The sequence below is a fragment of the Pogona vitticeps genome, chromosome 3, assembly GCF_051106095.1.
Source record: "Pogona vitticeps strain Pit_001003342236 chromosome 3, PviZW2.1, whole genome shotgun sequence".
Classification (NCBI taxonomy): Eukaryota; Metazoa; Chordata; class Lepidosauria; order Squamata; family Agamidae; genus Pogona; species Pogona vitticeps.
Window position 1 is genome coordinate 93,639,593 of NC_135785.1, and position 18,454 is coordinate 93,658,046.

The 18,454-nt window shown below is 39.4% G+C and overlaps 1 protein-coding gene across 2 annotated transcripts in view; it reads right to left on the bottom strand.

Moving 5' to 3' along the window:
- TSPAN15 (tetraspanin 15) overlaps window positions 1–18,454 on the bottom strand; it is a 42,660-nt gene that overhangs the window by 3,646 nt on the left and 20,560 nt on the right. The window contains exons 5-7 of one of the 2 annotated variants that reach the window (XM_072995214.2): window positions 7,717–7,833; window positions 3,738–3,785; window positions 138–254 (exon numbers count right to left, since the gene is read on the bottom strand). In XM_072995214.2, the coding sequence (XP_072851315.2) occupies window positions 138–254; window positions 3,738–3,785; window positions 7,717–7,833 (282 nt within the window). Of the gene's footprint in view, window positions 1–137; window positions 255–3,737; window positions 3,786–6,812; window positions 6,982–7,716; window positions 7,834–18,454 lie in introns of those variants that run through there. The other variant, XM_078390830.1, reaches the window with a different exon arrangement.

Genomic DNA, 18,454 nt, shown 5'->3' on the forward strand with positions numbered 1-18,454 from the left:
TCCATGGTAAACTAAAACATACACCCAGGAGGAAAAGGATGACATAGCTGTCTTTAACGTACAAATCAAATAAAGAAACAAGGCAGGCAATGCTCTAAATCCCTCTTTTTCCCAGTAGTACAATCAATTAATCTTACCTGTGGCAACAATATACCAAGCAGAACACCTGCCATGATGGCGTAGTTGTCCAAAAACCAAATGAGTACTGCGTCTGTGCATCCCCTCACATATATAATGTGTTGAACGCTTAAGCGCTGTAAAATAATAAACATAAGCTTTAACATGCAGCCTGAATGTCCACTAAGGCAACATGGACCCTGTCTCAAATGCTAACACTATACCTGGCACAGAGAACTTTGGACCCTCGCTGGCCCCTCAACTTTGGAATAACCTGCCATCAGAGATCCACCTGGCACCCTCGCTGGGTGTTTTTAAGAGCCAATTAAAGACTTGGCTCTTTAGGCAGGCCTTCCCTACTGTCAATACTTGACTTTTACTTTCTACTTAATCTTTTGTTTCATATTTCCCATCTTGATTAATACTACTATTGTCAACGTAAATCGTTGTTTTAATTGTTTTTATGAATAATTTTATTGTGAGCCACCCTGAGTAGACATATGTCTAGGGATAAAAATCAAATCAAATCAAATCAAATCAAATCAAATCAAATCAAATCAAATCAATCAATCAATCAATCAATCAATCAAATTACTGCTAGATACCTGAGGGTTTCACCTGGGAAGATTAATACTCTACTTAAAATCTATTCTGTATGAGTCTCCCCCTAAAACTGACAATGTCTATGAGGAAGCTTACTTTGAACTCCTTGACATACTCGTTGGAGGTGACCAGGTACAACTCGGATCACACTAAAGATGCATGTCTTTGCATGGGGAATAGATAAAGACCTCCTTAGGTTTCCTATACTGTCCTATATCTTCTCTTACTCATGCTGACTTTTCTTCAACCTTCACTGCTAATATTAAGTGTTGCTGACACCACTTCCTTGCTTCTTACATTTCCTTCTTGAATCTCTGGGACAGGACAGAGGATATCTTGCATTTATTCTCAAAAGGTAAGGGAAGAGCCATGGCCCTCTGCATCTCCCTCTTAGTTAGTTTTATGTACAGTTACTGCTATCTCTTCTATCTCAATGTATTTCTCTAATAAGCATTAGCTTTCTTATTTTACAAGTGTGGATGTGATTTTGTTCCAAATGAGAATATTTGCTCTGCTAATCATTCTGCTTTCCATGAGCTGAATCTGGCTGCTAAACTTGCTTTTGCTCTGCTAAGATGTCTAGGAAAACTAAGGAGTAGGGCTTTTTCTCCAGTGGCACGCTCACTGTGGAACTTCTACTCTGAAAAGCCCCAATCCAGCTTAGTCTTTACTTTTAGAAGACATTTATTTTGCACCTCCTGAGACATCTTGCAAAAGGAATGTACATCTTGCCTTAGAAATCTACAATCTGCTACAGTGCATGTCAAAGAAATATAATAAACACAAAGCCATGTACAAAATAACATTGAGAAAAATGCCTACAGATAAAAGGATATACAGTGGTGCCTCGCTTAACGATGATAATTGGTTCCCAAAAAATCGCTGTTAAGCTATTTCATCGCTAAGCGAAACACGGTTTCCCATAGAAATGCATTGAAAACCGGATAATCCATTCCAATGGGAACGGATTGCCGTCCTTAAGGGGAAATCGCCATAGAAAACATTGCTAAGCGAAACACGGTTCCCCAATTGAAATGCATTGAAACCTATTCAATGCATCTCAATGGGGAAAAAATTACAACAAATTTAAAAAGAGTCGGAACAAAGTCAAATTAGTTTAACAAAGGGTTTATTAAGTGCACTTATGATTTCAAGCATTCTAAACATTTTTATACATTTTTAAACATTTAAAAAACAGCCAACATGAGGCTGTCAAAACCATCGTCAAGTGAAACAGGAGGACCCAAGCTGTCATCGCTATGCGAAGCATGGTCCCAAACATCGCTATGCGAAAATCGCCCATAGGAACCATCGTTAAATGGAGTGCAAGATCGCTCCGAAAAAGTCATTGCTAAGCGATTTCATCGTTAAACAAAGCAATCGCTAAGCGAAGCACGACTGTATATATCTACACATGAAGGGAAAAAAGGCCTTGCAACCTGACACAAAGAAGAAATGCAATGGAAAAGGGGTATAATTAAAAGAAATGCAGTGGAATGGAGAGTGAAGAGTATGAGCAGAAAAGCATTTAGCCTGCTGTTTAGTCCACTGCAGGGACAAGCTGGTTAGTTCCTTTTTCTTGTGATCATATAATGTAATTGCTGGAGCAAACCAGCCTGTCCCCAGAATGTTCCTACCATACCATTCCCATCAAGGGGTTCTACATTTTTGGTGCAGGTACAATCACTCCACTTTGGCTCATTTCCAGAACGTGTTATCACTAGACACAAACCAAAGTGAGCTTGGGCTATCAAGTTTCTTTCTACTTGGAATCCTCCATACAGTGAAGTGGCTTTAGGAGACAGCCACTTCAAGACAGTGGCAAATTAAACACTTCATAGTGCACTGACAGAGGTGAATTCAGCTGCAGGCAGGTTCTTGACTCAACCTTTAAGACTAGTTTCAACAAAAAGAAGAAAAATCTCTCTCGCCCTCTCATCCTGCTTCTGGGAGGAAATTTTCTTTTCTTTTTCTAAAAGAAGTCACACAGCGCATCTATGTTGCCCTAATACAGTCTAGAAACATTTTTTCACTTCCTCTGCACCTCTGAAGCAGAAAAAGTGTTTAACTTGCCAATATTGTGAAGTGGCTGTCTACTTAAGCCGCTTTACAATACAGAAAACTCCCAACAGAAGGAGCCAGACTGAACAGGGGCAGACCATATGGCATACCAGAACTCTACCTGACCCCAAAGCAACCTATTTAGACCACACCAGTTGCTCCAAAATTATTTATCAATAATAACACCAAAAGTGGTGTCCAGACAAGTGCTAAGAAGTGTTTTAACTCTCCGCTGTTAGGTGTCCTGAGAAAACCATGGAGGTCTGTTTGACAAGCATCTATTTTAATATAAATAAACTTTAAAATTCAAGCTGCATTTATATTTTGCTTAGTGGCATTTGGTTTCAATTTTAATTCCCAAAGGGATAAGAGAAATGTGATTTGCTCTTGTTTTCAGGCTATTATTAGTATTATCAAATGTTGTCCTGCTTATGCAAGTAAGAGCGAGAGGAGACTGCTAAATGGCAAGCCTACTTTTGCTTCTCTTGGAGTAGGACTCTCAAGAATATCTGCAATCCATCCTGTCCCTCATTCATGTTTTAATTCAGTCAATTCATCACCTCAGTGAAGAGGCTGTAACTTAATACACAGAAAGCACAAGGAACACTGCCTCTCCTAAGCATGCTCTTTGGGTGCTTAATGACAAGTAGGTCTGTTTACAGAAAATCTCCCTGTTCCATACAACAATCACATCTGTTTGCAAGGAAGATGACTGCTAGTCTTTCAAGTATGTACAGTAATTCATGTTCTGCTCTTTGTGTATAAACAAAGGCATAAAAAGAGGAAGACAGGAGCAAACTCAGCAACAGAGGAACAGTTTTCCCCTCCTTGTTCTTGACAGAAATGCTTAATAATAAAAACATGGTGCAAATCTATTACCTAACTTCACAATGAAGGTCTTTTAAAGTTAAACTGAATTTGGAAAATTAAATAAACAAATAAATACATGGCCTTACCTCTTCGTTAATAGTTTTATATCCACACATGGTATTGACAACTGCCGTCTGCAGGTAAACATACACACGCACACTTCATAATAGGAACACAGTGCAGCAGGAAAAGATTTATTTAGTTTATTTTTAGATTTTGGATAACAAAACTATATATTTGGATAACAAACTGTATATTTATGCCATCATTTTAACTAAGTTAAAATAGTATGTAAACTAGAATACCACTACATACATTAGAAAGTCCCAATGTTGTTTCTGTGATAAAATATTTCCGCACGCATATGGGAGGCATTTTCTATCCGCAGTGGCAAGAAAAGTTCCAAAAGTTAAAGTAGACATGTTAGTTACAAGGAAATTTCTAAGATCCATATTTAGTAGTAATACCTTTACCAGTACACACATTTTTATCTTTTGGTCCTTTGATTGGTCTAATAAAGGTACCATAATGGTAAAGAGTTCAAATGAGCAAATACCCAAAAGGGGGGGGGGGGGGGAATCACTCTCCTCTTCTGCTAAGTCTGTTATAAAAAATCAGAGTAAACAGGGCTAGCACAAACGAGGTTTCTTACTACCACTGTTTCTCTTGGAAACAACCCATGGCCAAGCATTAGGACCACAGTTTGGAACTAAAACATGTCCTTTCCCCTGAAGGTCCCGAGACTCCCCCTGAAATCCCCTTCATTATCAGGAAGCTACTGGGGGCGGGGGCACAGGAAGGGAGGGGGGATTCTTTATCAATAATCACCACTGCTGGGACAACTTTACCAGCGGTGGCCATTTCCAGTAATTAAAGACTTTATCCCAAGGGATTCCATGGGATCCACAGGAGTGGGTGACCAGGAGCAGAATGTTTTAGTTCTAAAAATAATACCACAGCTGATGACATCATCTACCTGACGCTGCAAAAGAACAGGACTTCAGTGGCTAATTGGTTTGAAAGACAATCAGTTATACTTACAGGTTACTCTGTGAACTGAAGGATACCCACCCATCCCCCCCTCAGGATTTTTCCCACAATTAAAGTCACAATACTATTTTAAAAAAAATATATTCAGGGAGGCAGATCAGTGGGGAGGGGTCATAAGACATTTACAGTTCTTGAATGATGCCATGGGTTTATTTAAAAGGTTAAAAAACATTGGTGTAGATCATGATGGACTAGGTGGACAAGACATCTGAATCAGCCCAAGATGGCTTCCTGTGTTCTCATGCTGGCCATGGCTATGTGCATTTAGGCTTCCCTCAGCAGTTGTACTGAGATGCCATTGTGTTTCCTAAAACAGGTAGCTTATTTGAAGGAGCCTCCGTGTGAAGTTGAAAGACAGTGGGGAAGACAGTTGATCTACTTTAAAAGTGGTAATTAAGGTTCTTTCCCTGCAGTGTCAGCCCAGGCTATATTTAACAGTGCAACTTCAAAAAAAAAAAAAAACCATAATGTACACAACTGGCAGCCAAACATGTATCTCTGCCATCTAAAATGAATTAAGATGGGTGACCAGTCTCATAGGCCTCTTCTTTTTTCAAGCAGCGGATACACATGTCCCTTCCGAGCAAATGAGATTTAAAACTCTAAAGAAAGTTAACTGTTCTGAATATAGGTGGTTGTCACAAAAGAATGGTGTCTCAATTAGCAATTACCATAGGCGGATCTCTTGCACCCAGGTTATACCGCAACAAACGCCAGAATGTTTGTTGCCAAAGATGGCCAAAACAAAAAACAGAAACAAAAAAGTATTTTTACTGAGGAGCAAAGCTGTGTATGGCATTCTAGCCATGGTAAGTTTGAGTGCAATATTAGATGTTTCCAGACAGAGGAAGTAAGTTAGCTTTTTTCGGGATCCTCATATCTCACAAGTTGTTAAAATAAATATTGATATAAGATTATAAAGCTGGATGGGCTGCTCACTGTGGCAACAGCAGTGGTGACAGAGGACCTACGGATGGCAAGGAAGGTGTTTAGTTTGCCCAGTTCCTACCCTCCACGCACCCAAGAATGCAATAAGATGTAATGATAAATTGGACAAAAATCTAGCTACCCACTCCCGACCTCAAAGGAAGAACCCCATATGCCTCCCCTTCCATAGTTGGCACTCCAGTGATTAAAAAAGAAGCATTGGACTTAGGGTGCATAGGCAACCCTACAACAAAGATCCCAAAGCCCTTCCAACTTACAGTCATGTAATATTTATTCCCCTGAAGGAACCTTTACTTCAGTTTGTTGGTGGATGGGTGGGGAGCTTCCAGCTGCTGGCTGGAAACCACAACTGAAAATTTCCATTCCGTCTTGTGATCCCACAAACTCACAGCTTGGAAATATGTCTATATGTATCAGGAGGAGGGGGTATAATTAGCAAATGAATTAAGACTAAGGCTAGGAAATGCCTTAGTTTTAAATTTCTCCACTTGATATAAACCAGTATATTAAAAATAAACCCAAGTGATGTAAAAGATCCACAGATTCATGAAAAAGAAGTGGCTCAAATCAAGCTAAGAGGAATGTCATCTGGATGCTGGGGCAATCTGCAGTAAGATCATGATAAATGGGGAATTTAAAGGGACAGGAGTGCCCCATCCAGAAGAATCCATAGAGTTAGCCCTTATAGCACAAACATTTGAAACACCTGCTGGATATGGGAAGGTCTATCTTTCAAGGTAGCGCACAGGGCTGCTAGTTTTTCATTTCGAGATCTGTGTCCTGTGGCGTCTAATCTGCCAAGGAGTGGAAAAGAACAAAGGAACAAGTCCCATTCTCTGTTCCTCCTTCTCTTCCCTGCCCATGATGAGGTAGATGCCCGTCAAGGATCCAGTAACATTTTATGGGGGAAATTTACCAAACCTGTTACAGTATAAACATCACTTCCAAAGCTCTGAAATCAACACTATATTCCAATACTAAGGATGACAAAAAACTGTGCTTGGACTGCAAAATGTCCCCGGAAGCTAAGCACATAGACTGACTGCTCTGGGCTTGGAAAGGTTTGGAAATAATTTGCAGAGGTCATATAGATTTACACTGAAATGTAATAATCACATATAATTGGTGGTTCATGCATAATACGCAACACTTGTTCAAAATATAAATGCACTGACTTCATATGTTAACAGTACTTTTCCACGACCAAAGTGACTGACTAATTGCTGTTCACATCTGGACGTTTCAAATCCAAATCCAAGCTGGTTTGGAAACATATGTCAAACAACAAAGATTTATTCCTCCTGCTTCATTTTAAGACTGCTGGAGTTGCATCTTTCAGACAAATTAATACAAGACAGATTTCAAGGAGTGTACTTTTATAATATGTATCATTTCATATACTTTTTTAACTTTTAAAGAGCACTATTTTCAGTATTTTGCCAGTGTTATTTGTATCAACTCTGCACATTTATCTCATAATCACAAAGTAATAAAAATAATGCTTCAAACAAAAAGTATTACTACATAAATGTATCATCCTGTCTTCCACCAAATCACAATGACACATGTATGTGTAATTCACTGGAAATGTTGTCAAGCTTTTTATCCTATTAAAATTGATATGACTTCATTTATTGAAAGTGTGCTGCTTAATTGCAGTCGATTAGGGAAATATTTTGTTCTACAAATTGGTCAGAACAGAAAAGATTTAATTCCACATTTGATTCAAAAAGTATCAGTGGGGGGTATAGGTGCAGGGGGGACCCATTATTTGAATATCTGTGTTTTGTTTTTTTAATGACAAGTAGTTTGTGACACAAGATTTATAGAATTGTTTCTGAGACATTGCATATAGATTTACAAAACATTGTCTTCAATTTCCATTTCTTACATCCATCTCAAGCTGGAATACACTTCAGGATGTGCACAATGTATCCTGCTGCCATGCACAGATAACCACTGAGGGTGGCAATTGTAACTTTCCATAGGAAAGCTATTCATTTGCTGAAAATTTCAGGAACAAACAGGAAACTGACAAACTAATCCCAAACAATAGATTTCTTTTACCTTGTTCATGATGCAACAAGTATAAGGAACTCCACAAGCCAGTGGTCCTGGGGCAGAGCAGTCATGGTACTGATTAGTAGACCAATCTTTAAAATCTTCTCCGCCACAACACTTAAACTTTAAAAGAAAAAGGTATTACATATGGCAACATTTTAAAACCTATTGCAAATTCTAAGAAATGTTAATTTAAAATGTACTATTAGAAAGAAAAAAACTGTGATCACAATAGTGGCCTCCCAACCTGTTCTGCAACTCTCAAGTAAAGTGTAAAGATGTTCAGTACTGTTTTTTGTCTGTCTGTCTGTGTGTCTGTTTATTTGTTTTCACATGTGAGAGTGCTACAATCTGAAGCCAAAAAATCATTATTTATTACCACATAAGTAAAGACACAAACAAAAAGAAAGAACGGAGAATAAAAGCTTGTTGGAAGTTTTTCTGCCAGCAGCATCTACTAATTCAGAGACAGGAAATGCAATCATGAGGTGGCAACCATTGCATATTTCATGAATGACCCCATCATGGTGGATGTAGGGAGAAAAGGTCAAGAATAGGAGCATATCCATGAACATAGCCGCCTAGAGTGGTCGAAATGACTAGATAGGCGGGGTATAAATACAACAAATAAATAAATAAATAAATAAATAAATAAATAAATAAATAAATAAATAAATAAATAAATAAATAAATAAATAAATAAATAAATAAATAAATAAAAACATATGACTGTGCTGAGTAATGTGTGCATGTAGGCAACTATCCTGTGTGAGAAAGAGGGTATACGATAATGAAAAAACCACCTACAGGCCTCCTGTACATGTACAAGAGAAAGTGCTTGTGTATTCTTGAGCATAGACAACTGGCAAGGCCATCACCATATCAAAACCCACATGAATGTTGATAATTTAAGACTTAAGTGAACCCTAAATCAATAAGCAAACGGGACAAAGCCAGATGGGCTGTTGCAGTATTTCAAGTTGTCAACTGATGTTTTATATTTTATATTGTTCTACTATTGTTTTATGCTTTTGCTTGTTTTAAATTTTGCATTATATCCTACTATCCCCTTCTTGAATGTGCACCTTCCTAAAGAGGCACCAAGCAGGGGAAAATCCCAAGAATCTGGCTCCTTTTTTTCATCACTTATCACTCAAACACAAAGCAATTGCTAGAGTTGTTTTTCAACAAATTCTCTGGTATTTATTGCTTGAAGCCACAAAGTAATCAAGAAATGGTAGGGGACACAGGATGCTATCCTGTAAACAAGTGATTCCCAATCTTGGGTAACCCCAGCGTTCTTGGTCCAACTTCCAGAAACACAGCCAGCACTGGAAGTGGTGAAGGCTTCTGAGGATTGCAGTCCATGAACACCTAAGGTTGGCAACCACTGCTGTGGACTACATTGACTGCTGACTTCAGTGCCATCAACATTCAGGCTGCTCTGTAAAGATTGGGATCCTTTTTCCTGCTGGCAACACAGGAACAATATTGTGCATCAATCTGGAGCCACTTCCTGGCATTTTGAACCATGGATACAGAAGTACAATATCCCACATTCATAAACAGGAGGGGTTTTAAAGAATTAAATCTTATTAAGGAAGAATGCAAAAAGACAATTCTTGTAATAAAAAGAAAAAAACCTAGATGAACAATGGAAAAAAACACTTAAAATTGTACAGGACAGGCAAGAAGCAAAAATAAAAGGTGACAGAAACCCTGAGTACAGTTTTTCAACAACCATCATTTAAGAAAAATATTATAATAAGTAGTGAAAAGAAATGGGGGGGGGGGAAGAGACCTCTTCCAGAAGATATAAGAAATCAACGGAAATGTAAACCTATATTAGGAATGCCAAATGACCAACAGGAAAACACACTATCAACCAGGACAAAAAAAAAAGAGATAAGGTGAGAACTATATACAGAACACCTATACAGAAGTGATGAGGAAGACAGACTCCTTTGAAGAGGAATCCTATGATGAAGAACCTGCACTTCTAGAAAGTGAAGTGAAAGCTGTTCTGAAAGCACTAGGGGAAAATAAATCACCAGGGGTAGATGGGATAATGATAGAATTATTTCAAGCCACAAAGAGTGAATCTGTAAAAATCTTAACAAGAATCTGCCAACTAATATGGAAAACAAAACAACGGCCCACAAACTGGATATTTTCAATATACATTCCAATCCCTAAGAAAAGAGATGCCAGGAAGTACAGTAATTATAGGACCATTGCTCTAATTTCCCATGCAAGCAAAATGATGCTCATGGTGTTGCAACAAAGGATTTTAGCTTATAAAGAGTGAGAAATGCTTGATATTCAAGCTGGTTTTGAAAAGGAAGAGGCACTCGAGATCATATCACAAAAATCATGACTGCTGAAGAACTACACAAATTAAGTGTAACAACGAAGAAATTGAAATAGTTAAAAATTTGTATACAGTGGTGCCCCGCATTACGATGTTAATTCATTCCAGCGAAATCGCTGTAGAATGAAAACATCGTAAAGCGAAATTTAAAAGCCCATAGAAACGCATTAAAACCCGATTAATGCATTCCTATGGCCTTGAAACTCATGTCCAGCGAAGATCCTCCATAGCGCGGCCATTTTAGCTGCCCGTGCAGCAAGGAATCAGTCCCAGAAAACAGTGGGCAGCCATTTTTTTAACCCGGTGGCCATTTTGAAACCGCCAATCAGCTGTAGGAAAATCGTCGTTTTGCGAGAATCGGTTTAACGAAGCAGGGAACCGATCATCGCAAAGCGAAATTCCCCCATAGGAAACATCGTTTTGCGATCGCTATTGCGATTGCAAAAACTTTGTCGTTATGTGATTTCGTCGTAAAACGGAGTGCCCATTAAGCGAGGCACCATTGTACCTTGGTTCAATCATCATTAAAGAGAGACTGCAGCCAAGAAATCAGAAGAAGACTGAGATTTGGGAGAGAACTAATGAAGGATTTAGAAAAGATCAAGAGCAAAGGATGTGTCATTGGAGACCAAGACCAACACTATCAACACTACTGTGTTCCTGATCACTATGTATGGGTATGAAAGCTGGACAGTAAAGAAAACTGACGGGAAAAAACTGATTTACGGTATCTGAAATATGATGCCAAACGAAAGCTTTGCAGAGACCCTGGATTGCCAAAAAGAAGTGCAAGTGGGTTCCAGACCAAATCAATCCTGAACTATCTCCGGAGGTAAGCATGATGAAACCAAGGCTATCATGCTTTGAGCACATTGTGAGAAGGCAGGATTCATGAGAAAAGACAATAATGGTGGGAAAATTTGAGGGAAACCAAATACAAGATGGACTGACTTCCTAAAGGTACCACTGATTTGAGTTGGCAAGAGTTGAGCAGGGCTGCTGAGAACAGAGCAAACGGTTGCCATAAGTTGGAGGTGACTTGACAACACCTAACATCATCATAACTATATGTATTGAAGACCAGCTCATAACTCCATAACAAGGCAAATTGAAAATTTCGGTGCCTTAAGAAGGACAGCATATATGCTCATATAAAGGGAAGTAAAAGAAATCCTGTCATCATTCTATTTTGTGATCCAGACATGAATATTTTTATTCATTTAGATCACTTGTATAAATGCTTGCCATTTCACAGATGCAGGAAGAGGCTATGACAGAGTAAGAATGCAAGGTCTAATCTTCCTCAGAGTGCTAAATAAAATTTAAAAATCCAATCTGCACTAGTCCTCTAGGTTATGAATTCTGTTTTCAATCTGTTAAATTATATGCAAAATTATGCCTTGTCAGATCACAAAGAAGGAAAAACTGAAGTAATCAATTAGTGGGGTTGGAATAGTTTGAAATAATCAAGCCAAAGATCCAAAGCCTATATAAACATCTTTTAAAAATCCTAAGGCATTTGGCAAAATGCTAAAATCCAACATTTGAAGCCTACCCTCCACCAGATTCCTAAAGAAAGCTGGCCTGAAAACATGATGGGATTTTGAATAGAGTTGTATAATCAATTTACTGACAAATCCTACTTGCATCACTTCTGATACATAGCTTCTAACTGACATACTTTAATCTACACAGCTTTCACTACTTACTATGGAGTTTTGCCACAGATTTTATCTGAACCACGCTAGACAGTAAACTAAAAACAGATAGTAGCTAATGTTATTTACTCATCAGAGGCCTGGAATTTCAAAACTAAGCACTGTCCATTGATCTTTAATAAACTAAGCATCTACTTGACATAAATCTAAACAAAGATAAATCAAAAAACTCTAAATGCTTGTGTATACATACAATAAATGGAAGACTTGGAAAGCTAAGGACTGGTATAAACCTAGAACACGTTTTCCCTGATCTCTTTCTAAATAAATATATCTTATAAAAGGCACAATTTAAGTATCACATTCTTTAGAACTGGCTCTGTTGCTACAAACACTACAGATTAAGGACATAAACTGCCTCAGACAAATACGCAAAAGCCAACCAAATCAAGAGTATTTGTAGGATGCCAGAGCAACTACAGGGAGTCAGGGTTCACCCCTCAACAGAAAAACACAGTGAAACCTTTGTATGCCACTCAGCACTTGCAAGGTTAAAAAGATGGTAAGATTGTAAACTGAGGAAAGGGGAAATTGGAAGACATATAGAAGACTGAGCTGTTGGCACCAAAGGAAAAGCTCAGCCCCACAATAAAGCTGAAGATCTCCCCTGGACATCCTTACCACTAAGTTGTTGAGTGTGTGGTATTGTGGAAATATGGTTGATATATGAGCTATGAGTGGACAGGCCACACTGTTAGGTATCGTGGAGCCTCCATCAGGTTACAGCTATTTGCATCCCCTTACAATCTGCAGGAATGTTTTGGGGTTTAATGAATATCTGAAATTGCACATAAGAGCCAAAATCTTTTTGCTCAGAATAGCAAACCATACTAAAGTAGACCCAGTGAATCAAGTGGGATTTAGAGTCTCACCTCCTCCATAGCTCCACTGATTCAAATGGCCTACTCTGTGACTTGCTTTTCATTCAAACATCAACCTTAGCCTGGACCAATTGACACAACAAGTGCTTTTTCTTGACACCACTGTAAAGCTACAACATGGCCATTTTAACACTCGACGTTTAGTTGTTTAGTCGTGTCCGACTCTTCGTGACCCCATGGACCAGAGCATGTCAGACCCTCCTATCTTCCACTGCCTCCCATAGTTGGGTCAAATTCATGTTGGTCGCTTCGATGACACTGTCCAACCATCTCGTCCTCTGTCGTCCCCTTCTCCTCTTGCCCTCATACTTTACTAACATCAAGGTCTTTTCCAGGGAGTCTTCTCTTCTTATGAGATGGCCAAAGTATTGGAGCCTCATCTTCAGGATCTGTCCTTCCAGTGAGCACTCAGGCTTGATTTCCTTTAGAATTGATAGGTTTGTTCTCCTTGCAGTCCAGGGGACTCTCAAAATCCTCCTCCAGCACCACAATTCAAAAGCATCAATTCTTCGGCGGTCAGCTTTCTTTATGGTCCAGCTCTCACTTCCATACATCACTATAGGGAAAACCATAGCTTTGACTATGGGGACTTTTGTTGGCAAGGTGAAGTCTCTGCTTTTTAAGACACTGTCAAGGTTTGTCATCGCTTTCCTCCCAAGAAGCAGGCGTCTTTTAGTCTCGTGGCTGTTGTCTCCATCTGCACTAATCATGGAGCCCAAGAAAGTAAAAGCTGTCACTGCCTCCATATCTTTCCCAGGAGGTGATGGGACCAGTGGCCATGATCTTAGTTTTTTTGATGTTGAGCTTCAGACTGTTTTTGCACTCTCCTCTTTCACCCTCATTACCAGGTTCCTTAATTCCTCCTCACTTTCTGCCATCAGAGTGGTATCATCTGCATATCGGAGGTTGTTGATATTTCTTCCGGCAATCTTAATTCCGGCTTGGGATTCTTCCAGGCCAGCCTTTCACATGATGTATTCTGCATATAAGTTGAATAAACAGGGGGACAATATACAGCCTTGTCGTACTCCTTTCCCAATTTTGAACCAATCCGTTGTTCCATATCCAGTTCTAACTGTTGCTTCCTGTCCCACGTATAGGTTTCTCAGGAGATAGATGAGGTGGTGGGGCACTCCCATTTCTTTAAGGACTTGCCATAGTTTGCTGTGGTCCACACAGTCAAAGGCTTTTGCATAGTCAATGAAGCAGAAGTAGATGTTTTTCTGAAACTCTCTGGCTTTCTCTATAAACCAGCACATGTTAGCAATTTGGTCTCTAGTTCCTCTGCCCCTTCGGAATCCAGCTTGTACTTCTGGGAGTTCTTGTCCACATACTGCTGAAGCCTACCTTGGAGGATTTTGAGCATAACCTTGCTAGCGTGTGAAATAAGTGCAATTGTAGGGTAGCTGGAGCATTCTTTGGCACTGCCCTTCTTTGGGATTGGGATGTAGACTGATCTTTTCCAATTATCTGGCCACTGTTGAGTTTTCCAAGCTTGCTGGCATATTGAATGTAGCACCTTAACAGCGTCATCTTTTAAGATTTTAAATAGTTCATCTGGAATGCCATCACCTCCACTGGCCTTGTTGTTAGACAAGCTTTCTAAGGCCCACTTGACTTCACTCTCCAGGATGTCTGGCTCAAGGTCAGCAACCACATTATCTGGGTTGTCCGGGATATCCAAATCTTTCTGGTATAATTCCTCTGTGTATTCTTGCCACCTCTTCTTGATATCTTCTCCTTCTGTTAGGTCCCTCCCATTTTTGTCCTTTATCATGTCCATCTTTGCACAAAATGTTCATCTATTACCTCCAATTTTCCTGAACAGATCTCTGGTTTTTGCCTCACTTGACAACATTAATTCGTTCCAGCGAAATCGCTGTAGAGCGAAATCATCGTCAAACAAAATTAAAAAAAACATTGAAACGCATTAAAAACCGGTTAATGCGTTCCAATGGGCGAAATACCTTATTGTCCAGCGAAGATCCTCCATAGGGCGGCCATTTTCCGGTGCCTGTAGAGCGAAAAATCAGTCCTAAAAACAGCAGGGGGCCATTTTGCACAGCAGTGGCCATTTTGAAACCCGACAATCGGCTGTTGGAAAATCGTCGTAAAGTGAAAAATCGGTTCCCGAAGTAAGGAACCAATCGTCGCTAAGCGAAAAAACCCCATTCAAACATCGTTTTGCAATCACAAAAGCGATCACAAAAACATTGTCGTCAAGCACATGTGTCGTTATATGGGATAATCGTTAAGCGGGGGCACCACTGTATTTTCCTCTATTTCTTTACATTGTTCATTTAAGAAGGGCCTCTTGTCTCTCCTTGCTATTCTTTGGAAGTCTGCATTCAATTTTCTGTAACTTTCCCTATCTCCCTTGCATTTTGTTTCCCTTCTCTGCTATTTCCAAGGCCTCATTGGACAGCCACTTTGCTTTCTTGCATTTCCTTTTCTTTGGGATGGTTTTTGTTGCTGCCTCCTGTACAGTGGGGTCTTGACTTGAGAACTTAATCCGTATTGGAAGACGGTTCTCAAGTCAAAAAGTCTGTAGGTCAAGTCTCCATTGACCTACAGTGTATTGAAAACCGATTAATCCCATAACAGGCCGTTTTTGTTCCATTTTGGTTTTTTTCTGGTCTGTTAGTCAATTCTCAGGCTGCAAGTCAAACCTAAATTTTGCGGCCAGAGAACTCTGTAACTCAAAAAGTCTGCAAGTCAAGCCGTCTGTAAGTCAAGGGTCCACTGTAATGTTACAAGCCTCTATTCAAAGTTCTTCAGGCACTCTGTCCACCAAATCTAGTTCCTTAAATCTGTTCTTCACTTCCACTGTGTATTCATAAGGGATTTGGTTTAGATTATATCTGACTAGCCCAGTGGTTTTTCCTACTCTCTTCAGTTTAAGCTTGAATTTTGCTATGAGAAGCTGATGATCAGAGCCACAATCAGCTCCAGGTCTTTTTTGCTGACTGTGTTGAGCTTCTCCATCTTTGGCTGCAGAGAATATAATCAATCTGATTTCGGTATTACTCATCTGGTGATTTCCATGTGTAGAGTCACCTCTTGTGTTGCTGGAAAAGAGTGTTTGTGATGGCCAGCTTGATCTCTTGACAAAACTCTATTAGCTTTTGCCCTGCTTCGTTTTGAACTCCAAGGCCAAACTTCCCTGTTGTTACTTTTATATCTTGACTCCCTACTTTGGCATTCCAATCCCCTAGAATGAGAGGAATATCTTTCTTTGGTGTCAGTTCTAGAAGGTGTTGTAAATCTTCATAAAATTAGTCAATTTCAGTCTCCTCAGCATTGGTGGTTGGTGCATAAACTTGATTATTGTGATGTTGAAAGGTCTGCCTTGGATTCGTATTGACATCATTCTATCATTTTTGAGATTATATCCCATTACAGCTTTTCCCACACTTTTGGTAACTATGAGGGCTACTCCATTCCTTCTACGGGATTCTTGCCCACAAAAGTAGATATGATAATCATCTGAATTGAATTCGCCCATTCATATCCATTTTAGTTCACTGACGCCCAGGATGTCAATGTTTATTCTTGCCATCTCCTGTTTGACCACATCCAGCTTCCCAAGGTTCATAGATCTTACATTCCAGGTTCCTATGCAGTATTTTTCTTTGCAGTATCGGACTTTCCTTTCACTTCCAGGCGCATCCACAGCTGAGCGTCCTTTCAGCTTTAGCCCAACCACTTCATTAGCTCTGAAGCTACTTGTACTTGTCCTCCGCTCTTCCTCAGTAGTATGTTGGACGCCTTCCGACCTGAGGGGCCCATCTTCCAGCGTCATATCTTTTAGCCTTTTGTTTCTGATCATGGGACATTCCTGGCAAAGATACTGGAGTGGCATTGCCAATTCCTACTCCAGGTGGATTGCGTTTAGTCGGAACTCTCCACTATGACCTGTCCATCTTGGGTGTCCCTGCACGGCATAACCCATAGCTTCTCTGAGTTACTCAAGCCCCTTCGCCACGACAAGGCAGCAATACGTGAAGGGGATCTTAGCACTACACTGTATCAAAACACACTGATCAATATACCTACCTGCATGCCTCCAGCTTCTATCCTAAACATACCACTACACCTACTGCTTACAGCCAAGCCTACTGGTACAATTGTATCTTCTCAGACCCACAAAATAAAGACTCCAAACTCAAGGATCTCCAAATCACATTTCTCAAACTACAATACCTATCCAATATGGTTCAAGAACAAATTAATCAGGCAAGGCCAATACCCAGAAGCAACCTACTGCAAGATACACTTAGAAGATAAAATGACCAACCACTAGTCATCACTTTCAGTCCACAACTGAGGCCACTCTCACACATCATAAATTATCTCTAACCCATCCTTGAAAAGAATACTTCACCCTCCCAAGCAACTGGTGGCAGGCCTATACTTGCTTACAGACAACATCAAGGGCACTTCTACTTGTTTCTCTATTAATGTGATCTATGTCATCTTTTGCCAACAATGCCCCTCTGCACACTACAAAGAACAGGACAATCTCTACACAAAATAATTAATGGACTTAAACCAGACATCATAAATCACAATACATAGAAATCTATCTCAAATCACTTCAGTCTACCAGGACAGTCTTCACAACATATGAAAGTTGCTATTCTGGAGAACAAGTATCCAGAGGGAAACAGCTGAGACCAAATATATACGTACACATGCAGAACACCCATCTCCATAGATTATTAGCCAAGATTACTCAAGCCACTATCAAATATGATAATTATGTTATTATCTACTGTTATTTTCCTTTTACAACTAATCAGACCCACTTTTTCAGAACAAGCCTCAAAGGTAAAGTCTGTTATTCTTTACATTACCACATGTTGTGCCTGCTATGGTTTTTCCTTTAATCACTGTTGCTGTTTACAGAACCAAGTTTAAAAAGAATTGGACATCAAACAGGGGTCTTGATCATTTACTAGGTGTGCAATGCAACCAAACATCACTGTTCCTTTATCTTAGGTTCTTGCATGAACATTTTACCATGTAGTCTCTATATTCTGACTCTTATTTCTGACAAAGTGGACATGTTCCACAAATGCTTCCATTGAAAATAGCAGTTAGTCTTTAAAATGCTACATCTTTTTTCTTTTCTTTTTTGTTTGTTTTGTTTTGTTTTTCTTGCTAAAATGCATGCACAGAGTAATGTGGCTACAACTTTGAAAATTATTACTATGCTGAAGAAAGTCCCCATTGAGCCTGCTCTAGTTTGATTTATTGTGTTAAGCAACAGGATTCTTTGACCCAGAGACAAGCAGGTTGGAACATCTCCAGGGACAAGTTGGCTTCGACCTATATGCCTTTATTTGGGTACAGAGTGAGTCAGAGGGCTTCTGCACAGCCTATGACCTTTAACATACAATTCATCTTAGCTGAACTTCTCAAGAGCCCACAACAATAACCTTATGTTTCAAAGGCTTGATTTTTCATCACGTTTATGCATATACTGCTTCTCCATATGATAAACCAATCAGTAACCTTCTTGTTTCAATTAACATCACAGAGGCTTGGGACAAAAAAAAATCTCAAATTTCGAGAGAAACCCCCCAAAAAACTTTTAAAAAATCAGCTATGCTTCAAAGAAAATTCTAAATGTTATTTATTTATTTATTTGTTTGTTTGTTTGTTTGTTTGTTTGTTTAATATTCCACCCATCTGGTCTATATGACCACTCTAGGTGGCTTTAATGGTACATTCCCTTCAGCAAGAGTTTTAAGTTTCAGTGACTGATCAAT